This window comes from Microtus oregoni, unplaced genomic scaffold, assembly GCF_018167655.1.
Source record: "Microtus oregoni isolate MIOR12 unplaced genomic scaffold, Mior012 000667F_ref0000100, whole genome shotgun sequence".
NCBI classification, from domain to species: domain Eukaryota; kingdom Metazoa; phylum Chordata; class Mammalia; order Rodentia; family Cricetidae; genus Microtus; species Microtus oregoni.
This window is the reverse complement of record NW_024545095.1, coordinates 784-14,120: the sequence shown is the minus strand read 5'-3', so window position 1 is coordinate 14,120 and position 13,337 is coordinate 784. Positions and strand designations below refer to the sequence as shown.

Sequence of the window (13,337 nt, the reverse complement as noted above, 5' to 3'; positions counted from 1 at the left end):
ATAGGTTTATAACATTATGCTTGGTTCAGATACACAAACTTCTGTTAATATAGTAAATAATAAAAAATATAACCAATTATAAATAAAGAATTGAAATAATGAACTGTGTTCTTATGTGGAAAAAAATCTAAAGATTTCATATATATTTAAAAAGCCTGCTAGAAGCTGGGCAGTGGTGGTTTATACCTTTAATCCCAGCACTTGGAAGGCAGAGGCAGGTAGATCTCTATGAGTTTGAGGCCAGCCTGGTCTACAGAGTGAGTTTCAGGGTAGTCAGGACTGTTACACAGAAAAACAGAGAGAGAGAGAGAGAGAGAGAGAGAGAGAGAGAGAGAGAGAGAGAGAGAGAGAGAACCATTAGAAATAATAAATTGGGCAAAGATATAGGACACAAAATTATATATTTTCATTTCTATATTAAAAATAAATGATCCAAAAAGGAAATCAACAAAAATGCATTTATAGTTGCATCAAAAAGAACAAAGACGCCGGGCGGTGGTGGCGCACGCCTTTAATCCCAGCACTCGGGAGGCAGAGGCAGGCGGATCTCTGTGAGTTCGAGACCAGCCTGGTCTACAAGAGCTAGTTCCAGGACAGGCTCCAAAACCACAGAGAAACCCTGTCTCGAAAAACCAAAAAAAAAAAAAAAAAGAACAAAGACTATAAAAATGAATATAACTAAATAGGTAGAAGATTTGTTCGCTAAATATAACAAATGTTAATGAAAGAAATTAATGAAAATTGAAATTATTTTATTGTCTGAAAAACAGATATAACTGGAGATTATAATGTTAAATGAAATAAGCCAGACTTTGATAAATAATTGCATTTTTTCTCAATTTTATAGAAAATTTTAAAAGATTTAAAATTAAACATAGACTAGGTATATGATTCAAGAATTCTAAGTACATACTCTGAAGGAAATGCAGTGAAGAGGTAGAATAAGTATTATCTTTGTTACTGTACAGTATTGTTCACAGTAGACAAAATGGGAACACTCCAAATTCCCATCAACAATTGAATAGAAAAACAAAGGTGGTATATACATAGGTAGAATATTTGGCCTTAAAAGAGGAAGGAAATTCTAACATGTGCTATGCCATATATGAACTTCAAAGATATTGTGCTGAGTTAAATAAAGCAGTTAGTTTTCAAAGGAAAGATATTTATGATTCTCGTTGAGTAGTCTAATTCATAGACACAAAGTAGAAATTTATTGTTAGATTGAGAGGAGAAGGGAACTAGCAAGTAGAGTTTCGATTGAGAGGAGAAGGGAACTAGCAAGTAGAGTTTCAGTTTGATAAGATGAAGTAGTGATGGCATTTACACGATGATGTATTTAAAGTCACTAAACTGTACTCTTAAAATGATAAATTTTATGTTACACATATTTTTCTGTGATAAAAAAATACTAACAAAGACCAGCATAATGGCTAAACAGGTAAGAACACTTTCCACAAAAGCCTGATGACTTGAGTTTGATCCCAGAAACTCAAAGTGAAAAGAACCAGCTACAAAGGTTGCCCTCTGACCTCCATGTGTGTCATGTCATGAGAATGTGTGCCTGTACACACACACACACACACACACACACACACACACACACACCCTAAGCAATAATAGTTAAAACCTAGTTTTGATATTAATCCCAGAGCAAATGTGTGCTTAATTCAGTGAAACTTGTAATCGAGCATTCTCTAGTCTGCTCCCTTTCAAGTTGAAAAAACTCTGAAAATGTAGCATGTTTAGGGATTGGGGGAATGGCTCAGTTGGTGAAACACTTGTCTCGCCATCATGAGGACCCAAGTTTGGTTCCATGAATAAACATAAGAATGTCAGGAATGGTATGCATGCTTGTAATCCCAGCACTGGGAAGGAAGAGACATGAGGATCCAGGGGCTCACTAGCCAGAACATCTAGCCTAGTTGGTGGACTAGGTTGACGAGAGAATGGACCTCACAAGGAGATGAGTGACATTCCTGAGAATGACACCCAAGGCTTTCCACTGGTCTACATGTGTACTCATACACATATGCATGAAAAGGCAGCGTATCAAAGATAAAGATATCAAATCAAGTACTCATGAAAATATGTCATAGCCAAAAACATATAGTAGGGGTTCTATAAGTACTGACAAGAAAAGATATTCAATGTATTTGTGAGGAAAACATTTTTAGAACAATGTGTATTTTCCCCTTTGGTGATAGGAAAAATGCATGTCAGTGAATGAACAATATACTTATTGTATCTAAAAGTCTATTTAATTTACTTTTACATATATAGTAATATATATAATACATTTAACATAGGTATAGATTGCAAGATAGATTCTAATGTTAAGAAAGCTAGACTGTAAAAGGAAGACACCTTAAACAGAAAGAAATGAGGTAGATGTGTATATATGTATATACATACATTGTGAGTGTCTGTGGAAACCAATATTGCTTTAATCTGTACATTAAGAATATCCTGACCAGTTTTCAATTTTGTGTCAGGATGCAACAGTAGAATGAATCTCAGTGGACGACCCTACAGGTTCATGGGTGTGCTTGGAACATCAAAACTCTATGACATCCGCAAAACAGTCTTCACTTTCACTCCACAGGTGAGTGGCAAAAGCTGCACCATGCATTGAGATGAATCGAAATGAGAGGAGAGAGACTGCAGAAATAAAACATTGGCTGGAATTGGATTAGTCACAGTCTTACAGGGCCTTGCATGTATCAAGTGATTCAATAACTGTTCGCTGAATTGAACTCGCTGCATAGAGCTTTGCCAAGTGACTGCCACTACCAATATTCCCGGGTGTTAAACTGTGATTGGGATTTTCCAAATGTTAAGGTATTTACAGAATTTTCCTTATTTTTCAGAAGTTAAATTAAGACTGTATTTGTCCTTTATGTGTGGAAATACAATCTATTTAACTGCTCAATTAAGTGTTTCCTATTATGAAGGAGCCTTTTCATTTGCATAGAAATCTTCAATGCCCTCTTTTAAAGAAAAATAACAGGATTATTAGGCTGTAATCATATATATTGGTGGCCTGACATTTGTTAGCGACATACATAGATCTAAGATGGATGGCAGTAGCAGTTATTTTCTGGGAAGGAAGCTAGGTACAGTGTCACATGCTTGTAATTCCAGCACTTAGGAGGGTGAGGCAGTGCATTCAGCACCAACAAGGGCCACATGGTTAGCAAGGTTAGTATGAGGTACATAGGAATATTCTGTCTCAACCAAGGGCTGAAGATGAAGCTTAATGGTCAAGTGCTTTCTAAACATGCACAAGTCCTAAGGTTTGATCTCTAGTAGCAAAGTAATTATTTTCTTGAAGGAGAATTTTAATCCTCTATTTGTTATATCCAAAACAGTGCATCTAAGATAGACAAAAGATGAACTTAACCTAGACTCTATTTCTGACTTTTCCATTTGCTAATCAGATGTGTGTGTGTTAGTTCACATACTGCCCCTGAGTCTTACTCTTCATATTAAAAGAAAAACGGCAGCCAGGCGGTGGTGGCGCACGCCTTTAATCCCAGCACTCGGGAGGCAGAGGCAGGCAGATCTCTGTGAGTTCGAGCCCAGCCTGGTCTACAAGAGCTAGTTCCAGGACAGGAACCAAAAGCTACAAAGAAACCCTGTCCTGAAAAATAGAAAGAAAGAAAGAAAGAAAGAAAGAAAGAAAGAAAGAAAGAAAGAAAGAAAGAAAGAAAGAAAGAAAGAAAGAAAGAAAGAAAGAAAGAAAGAAAGAAAGAAAGAAAGGAAAGAAAGAAAGACGTCAAGTTGAGAATAGTGGTGTGTGCCTGTAATCTCATAACTCAGGAATTACAGAGCAAGGGCATTATGAGTTCAAAGCGAGCCTAGGCTACATAATAAAAAATTAGGAAGAAAGGGGAGAGGTAGAGGAGGAGCTACTTATACTAGGTGGTTATAGGATTAAATGAAATTATATACTTGAAAAAAATTGTAAGCAGTCACACACTTTAAAAATATCAGAAACTAGCTAGGCAGTGATGGCTGCACACCTCTATCCCAAGCAGTCAGGAGGCAGAGGCAGGCAGATCTCTGAATTCAAGGTCAGTCTGGTCTACAGAGTGAGTTCCAGGACAGCCAGGGCTACACAGAGAAATCTTAGCTCAAAAAAATCCAAAATAAAAAGAAAAAAATATCAGAAATTATTGTTATGCATACCGTTGACCACCACATACTTTGGGAATTATTAGTCATTAAATTTGAGAGTACTGTTTCCTGTGTGACATATATGCTTTATGAATAAGCAGACATTGAAAAATACTATTTGATATTTGTGAGAGAAAATTTTTCTGAATGATTGTTTTTCCTTTTCTCAGTTTATAGATCAGCAACAGTTCTACCTGGCTCTGGACAACCAGATGATAGTAGAAATGCTTAGAACAGATCTGTCCTACCTCTGTAGCCGCTGGAGGATGACAGGCCAGCCCACCATCACTTTCCCCATCTCACACACCATGCTTGGTAAGAGAATGAGTGAAGGAAGTTATGTGTGTAGTCCTTCAGTGTCGCACTGCAGAGCAGTACTTACCAGCTTAGCTTTTGTGTCAGACAATTTTCTAAGCTCTGGACACACAGGGTGATAGACAAGTAAGGTTTCTGTTCTATTTAAGTTTATGTTTTAGGAGGTGAAGACAGATGATAAATATGAAATAAATGGATGCATAAGAATATTTCATATGGTTTGAGAGCCACAGTGTAAAAACGGAGCAAAGACTAGCTTTAGGTAATTGATTTCTGAGTTAATTTTCCAAAAGTTATATTCTACAATTGTTTTTAAAGAGAATGCTACTACATCCTGCATCTGTTTTATCCCAGTGGAGCATCACAATTTATAGGAAAGTTCCCAAGCTTCTCCTTCCAAAGCCCATCTTACTGAAGGAGTCGCATTTAGGCGGAGAAAATGCAAAAGCTTTTGGGTTGTATTAGGACCAGGGAGAGCTGCTTCCTCACAAGGAAAGGCTTTGTTGTTCTGAGTTCTGCTGCTTTCTTTCTGTGTCTCTGCTGTTGCTTCCAAAGTTCTGTGTGTACTGCCAAAGTGCATAGAATTCCTTTTCATGAAAAAGAACCTTTGATCATTAGTCATTCAAAATCCAGACAGACTGGTAGGAAATTTGGTCACATCTGAAAAGGGCTACAAAATAGCAGGAGCTGAGAAAGTAGGGTAGTCTTTGTTCTTTTTAACAAGTGCGCATTTAAAACTAATGTATTCGCATAATTGTCTTGAGATAGTTACAGTTTAATTTAGAAGGCAAAGTTAATAGATAATAATAATAGAAAACAAATTCAAGATAGTACATTAAGTACTAAAGCACTGAAAGCTATCATGGTGCCTAAGAAAAAAGTTCAGCTGATGTAGAACTTAGGCTTTCAGATTTTCTTTTCTCGGTTTTTGTTTTTAACAAGATTTTTACACATTGAGCCATCTCACTTACCCTGTTGGTTTCTGAGACTGGATCTTATCTATGCAGGAGGAGTTTTTCATCTAAACAACTGATCAGCTCTGACCCACCAGCTGCTCCCCAAATAACCACACAGAGACTTATTATTAATTATAAATGCTTGGTTGATAGCTCAGTTTGTTACTAGCTAACTCTCACATCTTAAATTAACCCATATTTCTTATCAGTGCTCTGCCACATGCTCGGTACCTTTCCTCAGTACGGCAAGTTCACCTGCTTCCTCCACCCTCCTTCTTCCCAGCATTCTCTCTGCCCCTAAAATCCTACCTAGCTATCAACCAGTCAGCTTTTTATTAACAATGAGAGCAATACATCTTCACAGTACACAGAAGGATTATTGAACAGCTTGTATAGCCTAAGCTCTCTTCAAACTTGATATATAGCTAAGGTTGCCTTTGGACTCCTGATCTTCCTGCCTCTGTCTCCCAAGTACTGAGATTACATATGTTTACTACTATGTATGACTTTTATTTGTTTTTGTTATTACTTTGTTTTGTGTTTTTGAAGCAAAGTCTCACAGTATAGCCCAGGCTATTGTGGAATTCATTATGTACATGAGCCTGACTTTAAACTCATGGCCCTCCTGCCTCTGCCTCCAGAGTGTTATTAGAAAGAACAAATTAGAAAAGGCAAATCTCAAGACTATCATCAGTTTAATATAAAAACCAGATAATCATCATCCTTCTAGAGGATTTTACACACACACACGACTCATTATGAGTAATACCATCTGTACTGACTGGTTTTGTGTGTCAAACTGACAAACTAGAATCATCAGAGGAAGGTGCCTCAGTTGAGGAAATGCTTCCATCCTTAAGGCATTTTCTCAATTAGTGATCAATGGGGGAGGGCCAAGCCCATTGTTGGTGGTACTATCCCTGGTATAGTGGTCTTGGGTTCTATAAGAAAGTAGGCTGAACAAGTCATGGAGAGCAAGACTAGTAAGTAGCTGTCCTCCATGGGCTCTGCATCAGCTCCTGCTTCCAGAAGCCTTCCCTGTTTTGAGTTCCTGTCCTGACTTCCTTCAGTGATGAACAGCAATGTTGAAATGTAAGCCAAATAAGCCCTTTCCTCCCCAACTTGCTTTTCAGTTATGGTGTTTTGTTGCAGCGATAGAAACCCTAACTAAGACATTGTCTGTGAGATGCTTATCATAATGCTAATCCCAATGGTTCAAGGAGAAAAACCACTAACCATAATCATCAATGACCAAATTAATTAAAGCAAGCAATTAATTAAAGCAAGCTTTTTTAACTCATGTACATAGGCTGCCTCCCCCTATGGTAGCGTTCAAGAGGTCAGCCTTGGACATGGGTAAGATAAGAATTTTTATAGTTCAGGGGTTGGTGGTTTCCAGAAGGGGTATTTGGCAGGCTAATAGGTAGGGTTACAGAAGCAGCATTATAAAGCAGTCATAACAACATAGTCATAACAACCCTTTGAAACAAAGGTAAGGTTGCAGGATGGTCATAAAAACTTTTTGAAGACAGACCGTAGTGAAATACACCTTTAATCCCAGCACTTGGGAGGCAAAGGCAGGCAAATCTCTTGAGTTCAAGGTTCCATGACAGCCAAGACTACACAGAGAAAACCTGTCTCAAAAAGGAAAACAAATAAACAAACAAAACTAACATTTTGAAACAAAGACATGTTAAGTGAGTCATAGCCCAATCCTTGAGAAACAGAGACTTAGTCATAAACAGGAATGAACCTAGTTTCAAGCCTAACATTTGATAAATAGTTGATGTTGTTAAAAGTGCTGGTTACTTGTGATTAACAAGATAATGCCTTTGAAGAACTTAATCGTTACCATTTGCCCAGTCTCCAGTGATGTTGCTCTTCACATTAATCATCGAAGCACAGGACGGTCAGTGAGGAGTATCTCATTTGTGGTACTCCCAGTACAAAGTTGGTTTGAAATGTTTGAAACACTTCCCCTAGTTCTCAGTTAAAACAACAAAATATGTTTTTAAAATCTTTTACTTTTAAGAGGAAGATGGAACCAGCTTGAATTCAAGTATTCTGGCAGCACTCCGAAAAATGCAGGATGGCTATTTTGGTGGGGCAAGGTAAGTGAGCTAGGGGAGATGTAGCACAGGAAACTATAAATAATGCTTGAGCACTGCTTAGCATATGAGAAAGTCAAATTTAGATTCAAACCAATGCTGAAATAGCACACACAATTATAAGAATTCACTGTACTTTCTCAAGATATCATCTCAGCAGGCACATGAGTGTCCGCTTCCATTGATTCTTGGAAGGAAGACTATTCCTGAGTTGTAAAATAGCCTTCTAGAAATTTGTTTGTCTGTATAAACACATAAGCCAAGGCCCATTTTGACAGTGTTTCTATTATTCGGTGTACATCTGTAATTGGAATTCTTATATATAAAAATTAACTTATTTTGTGGTTTATTATTAATATATTCTTTGGGGTCTTATTTTATTCAATATATCATGACCCATTTCTGTCATTATTTCTTTCATTTTTCAGATTATCAAGATCTGGCCATTGGTAGCTCCTTTAAACTGGCTTCTTTAGAAAATTAATACTACTAATTTCATTTGAAGTTTTGTAATTGGCTTATTAAGTAGAGAATGATATAGTTCAACTTAATTTATTACAACATATAAAAATGTCAAATATTGTCTATGTCTAAAATTGTCTTTTGATGGTATTTTTAAATTTTTTGAGATTTCTTTTTATTTTTATTCTATATATATATATATATATATATATATATATATATATATATATATATGAGAATTTTGCCTGAATGTATAATGCATGCCTGATTCCCACAGAGGCCAGAAGAGAGTATCAGATCCCCTTGAAATGGAGTTATAGATGATTCTGAGCTGCCATCTGGGTGCTGGAAATTGAGCCCAGGTCCTCTGCAAGAGCAACCAGAGCTCTAAACCACTTAGCAGTCTTTCTAGCCCCGATGGTATTTTTTTAAAAAATAATGTGATAGATTTGTGTGATTTATCTTCATTCTCTATCCACTTCTCTCATAACTAATGCAGTTTTTTACCAGATATTCAACATAGTGTACAGCAATAAAAGAGAATACAACTATTCTGTTGGAGGATTGTGAACTCGAATTAGTGGTCTTTCTTTAAAAATCTTGTCCCTAACATGTTGAAACATGTAAAGCATTCTTTTATTGACAATTATGACTCATTTGTATATCCTTTAAAAAGATATTTCCTGATTTGCTGTTTTCTATCTACCCTATAATTATAAGGATCCAGACAGGTAAATTGTCAGAGTTTTTGACAACATCTTGCTGCACACACTTAAGCTTCATGGACCCTGGACCTGAGGGTAAGCTGTACAATGAAGATTATGATGAAGACTATGATGAGCTGGAATCTGGCAACTGGATGATGGATAGCTATGATTCAACAAGTAATGGTAAGGAGGCCTTAAACACCACTGGTTGACCAGACAAGAATACGAGTGATTGTTTAGCTTCATCATTAATAACTGATGTTTCCAACAATCTCATAGTGTGCCATCCTCAGTCCTCTTTAATACATGTAGATTTCTACTTTTGTTTTGCTTCACTTTTCTTCCCTCTACTGCTCTTTGGTTTCTGGTTTAATATCTCTGTGGTGACTGACTGTAGAGTATGAGGTTAGGCAATGCCTTACCAAGATTAGGGAAGATTTCCTTCTTGAGTTTTTGAGGTAGCTGGTAATTTGAAATAGGAAGAAACAATGATAAGTAAAATATTTAATCAATAGTGCAGTTGAAAACATACATATACAAATATATGTATATCTTATATTTGACATTAAAAGATGAAATTTGGTTAGAGTTATGTTTAAAGTTTCACATAACTCAAGGACTTATATTTTACATAATATTAGAGACATGTCTTGATATCTCTGTACTTTGAAAAAGCCTGTTCAGAATGCCTGTCACTATTATGTGACAAATGCGATGAATAATGTACATAATTCATGCTAACGATACAAACATGGTGCCATGAGAATGCATTCTGATAGCATGGATTTAAAATGACTAGGAAACACTGACTGCAGTGCACAAGTACTGACCTTTGCAAGACAAAAATTACATTGTTTGAGTCTTCAAAAGAGAATGGTCGATAAGAGAATGGTTCTTCTAACTATCTAAATCTTGGTGAACTGTTTTTTGTTGTCTGGGTATTTGACTGTTGTCTACCATAAGATACTAACAAGCATAATCTCATAGAATAAGTACTGTTTTTTGTTAGGGCTCAACATTTACTCTATATTCTTCTTTATTTGCATAGTATTTCTTTTTGTATAAAGCATTTTGATAATTAAATATAACCGATATCCCTCTATTCAAGTATCTGGATTATATTCATAGTTAAAATATCTGTCACTAGGATACCATTGAATTTGAGTTTGATTCTTAGAGCTCTACTAGTTCCCATTGGTCATACCAGATCACAGAGGGACTTCTAAAGAGGTCACTGAAGATTGTCCAGCACCAAATGATGCATGACAGACAGACAGCTTTGGTTCCAATCCCAGCACTTCCCTAACTGTAAACATAATAAATGTTCATTTTAAAGTGTGACATTTCCATTATCTGTATAACAATATGATTTAAGTGTGTCCAACTTGGTAGATGATGTCATCATCTACCAAGTTCATGTTCAAGAACCATGCAATAGTAGAGTTTTTTAAAACCTCATGTTTTGAGTAAGTTCATGATTTTGTTTGAGGCCTTATCATAGTTATCCTTGGCTACATGTGACCCACAAGCCATGGGGCTAAATGTACCTAGATGATACACGGGAGAGGGTGAGCCCAAGAGAAGGGAGACAATATGTACTTTCTGCAACAATTCTCAATGTCCAGGACACTGCCTGTTCCATAGTAACAACACATATTTGGAGGATAAATAAATAAATAAGATGTCTAAAAGGCAATTTGTGACCAATAGTCCTTAGCCAACGGCATGCAAATATGCTTTTCTTGTTAGTGATTAGTACTAGTGTTTGTAGACTCTTTTTAGAACTAACTCATTATTTGGTGGAAGATTTTTTTGCCCTTCCATGGCCTTTCTCCGGAAAAGTCTCTTTCTATTAGTTGAAAGGGCCTATCCTTCCAATGTTGTCTCCCTTCTGCCACCCCTGCCATCACACACATAGAAATTATGAAATACTTGCTCTGCTTATTCTAGAACAAACTCATACATTTAGCTTTCAGTAACTTTACCTGTGTCTCAGCAAAATTGAAGAGCAGGTGGATCCTGGTAAATGGCTGTAGACTCTAAATCTTAATCTATGAGGTTATACAATTGTCTCAAGGATTTTTTTTCCCCATGAGTCAAGAACAGCCTTCCTCTGAGATGGTGTTTTAGGTATAAGAGCCACTCATTCTGACTACTAGGGTAGATTTTGAAGTAACTATGTTTGTTTTTGTTTCTTCCCTTTCCCCAACTAACCTTGCAGCTCGCTGTGGTGATGAAGTTGCTCGTTACTTAGACCACCTTTTGGCACACACTGTTCCCCATCCTAAACTAGCTCCTACCTCACAGAAGGGAGGGCTAGATCGGTTCCGAGCTGCTGTGCAAACAACTTGCGACTTAATGTCCTTGGTGACCAAGGCCAAGGAGCTGCATGTACAGAGTGAGTAATGCCATTACTCCCTAGTGTCAAACACAGATGCCATGAAGCCCATGATGGAGACAGGATCATGGTTTTGTTCACTGCTTTGTTCCCAGCCTCTTGGGCAGCACCTAGAATATAGTAGGCACTCAAATCCTTATGAAATCAATGAATACTATATAATCGTGATATGGATACTGTCATATAGTCTGGTTTGACCAAGAAAACAGCAAGACACAGAACAAGAGAACATACTCAGTTTTAATATAGAAGTAAAATGTAGAAGAGCATTTCTCATTTGGAAAATTACTTCTTTGAGGGTAATTTAGAATTTCTATTATAAAACAGGGTAGACAGAAGCAGAGACTGATATAAACTACAACTGGATTCCCCTTTATGCCCACTCTAACTGTGCATCCAGTTGTTCTAGCCATGTAGATCTCAAATATAATACTCATTCTTCACAACATCGCCACAGTTCTCTCCATAACCAGTACCTTCCTTTAGTAATGTTTTCATTGGAAGGTATCTTTTGTATGTTACAAAAGTAGCCATGGTTCCTAAGACTTCAGTATCTCTGTGGTTGCTATATGTGGAGGGAGAGAAGGGCTCCTAAGCCACACCTAGATAACCTGAATGTTACATTATCCAGAGGATGAGAATGGTTGTCATGCATGCTCCTGCTACCTAAATTTTTATTGACCATTACTAACCAGATACTAAATGTGAGCACTGTTTAACATTGAGATGAAGGAATTAGGATACCCTTTGGTTGTGTTCCAGCTAGAAAGAGTTTATGCAACGACATGAACTTATGTTCATTAAATTGCATTTATCATTTGTAAATCAGGAAATCAGAATTCGATTCCTAGCATTGCTATTTACTTACTTGACCAGTTATTTGAGCTCTGTATCGTCTCTGTGTAAAATGCTGAAAATGAAGTGCAGGTCTCTCCTTAGAGGTTATGGTAAGTATTTCTACTATGTAAGTAAAACATCTTAGAAACATCTCAAAGTTGATCAACCACTACATGTTTTTTGAGTCTCTAGATAGAATCATCCAGTCACAGCCTCTGGAAATCAAATATTTGCCTAGAAAATCCCAGAAAAAGTAAAATGTAACTGAGTTATTCCTTTTAGGTGTTTTTATGTATTTATATGAAAATACTAGTGATAGCATCATTGTGATAGTGATCCTATTAATAAATATAATATCTTATATGTCTAGTTGATGGTACAATTACAGAAAATCCTTTCAAAAATATAAAAATATGCATTAATTGGATATTTAAAAACTTATCTAATAGCCACATTTCTTTTTATTTGTATCATTGAAGGAAACTTTCGTCATTCTTGTTCTGTAAAGAACTGATCCACATGTTACCGTATTGCTAAGTCAACCATGTGTTTTATGTTTCCTACTTAACTTTTTCCATAAATGTCAACTTCCTGCAGATGTTCACATGTACCTTCCTACAAAGTTATTTCAGCCTTCTCGCCCTTCATTCAATTTACTTGACTCGCCTCAGTCTCCACAAGATAACCAGGTAACTGTGCATTTCTGTCAGCTTTTTGTAAAAATCTGGCATCTTTTTTTTTTCTTTTTTTATTGATTCTTTGGGAATTTTACATCATTCATTCCAATCCCACTCATTTCTCAGTTCTTCCATATCTGCCCTCCACCCTTATAACCTTCCCCACAAAAGAAAAAGCAGCAAAAAAATACAAAGCAAAACCTCTGGCCAAGCCCTCTGGGAAACCACCTGTTCCTCCATCAGTTGCAGCCTTCTCTCATACCACTCACAGCTGTGGCATCTCCAGTTCTACAGCCCATGCACCACCTCACTCCGCTGTGTCTTTCCTGCCTCTCCACATGTCTTCATCATAGTGGCATCGGAAGCTGTGGTGTGTCACGTAGTACACCCTTTTGCCCCAATAGCTTTACTTGCAAATGTGCATGCAGTGAGTCATTGGTCAAGTTCAAGGCCTCTGGCTTCTGGTATATCATCAATACTGGACCCTCACCAAGACTTGTCTCAGATATCTGGCTGTTGTCCAGAGTTGTGGAGATCCTATGGCTTTGGGTCTGCAGACCAGTCCCTTCACATACTCCAGCAGCTCATAGATGTGGCAGATGTTGGGGTGGGCCAACTCAAGGTCCTGGATCTGGGCCTGGGTGATAGCTCTCCTGTGCCCGTGCATTTGGGGCCATCTCTCTTACACCACCCCAGTG

At 37.2% G+C, this 13,337-nt stretch overlaps 1 protein-coding gene across 1 annotated transcript in view; it reads left to right on the top strand.

The window, feature by feature from the left end:
* The window catches only part of LOC121445791 (phosphorylase b kinase regulatory subunit alpha, skeletal muscle isoform-like), a gene marked incomplete at both ends in the record, with an annotated part of 29,539 nt that extends 16,888 nt beyond the window's left edge, over nt 1-12,651 (top strand). The window contains 6 exons of the mRNA XM_041647923.1: nt 2,496-2,605; nt 4,350-4,494; nt 7,483-7,561; nt 8,741-8,910; nt 10,949-11,125; nt 12,560-12,651. Of these exons, the coding sequence (XP_041503857.1) occupies nt 2,496-2,605; nt 4,350-4,494; nt 7,483-7,561; nt 8,741-8,910; nt 10,949-11,125; nt 12,560-12,651 (773 nt within the window). The remainder of the gene's footprint in view (nt 1-2,495; nt 2,606-4,349; nt 4,495-7,482; nt 7,562-8,740; nt 8,911-10,948; nt 11,126-12,559) is intronic.
* Nucleotides 12,652-13,337: the final 686 nt, after the last annotated feature.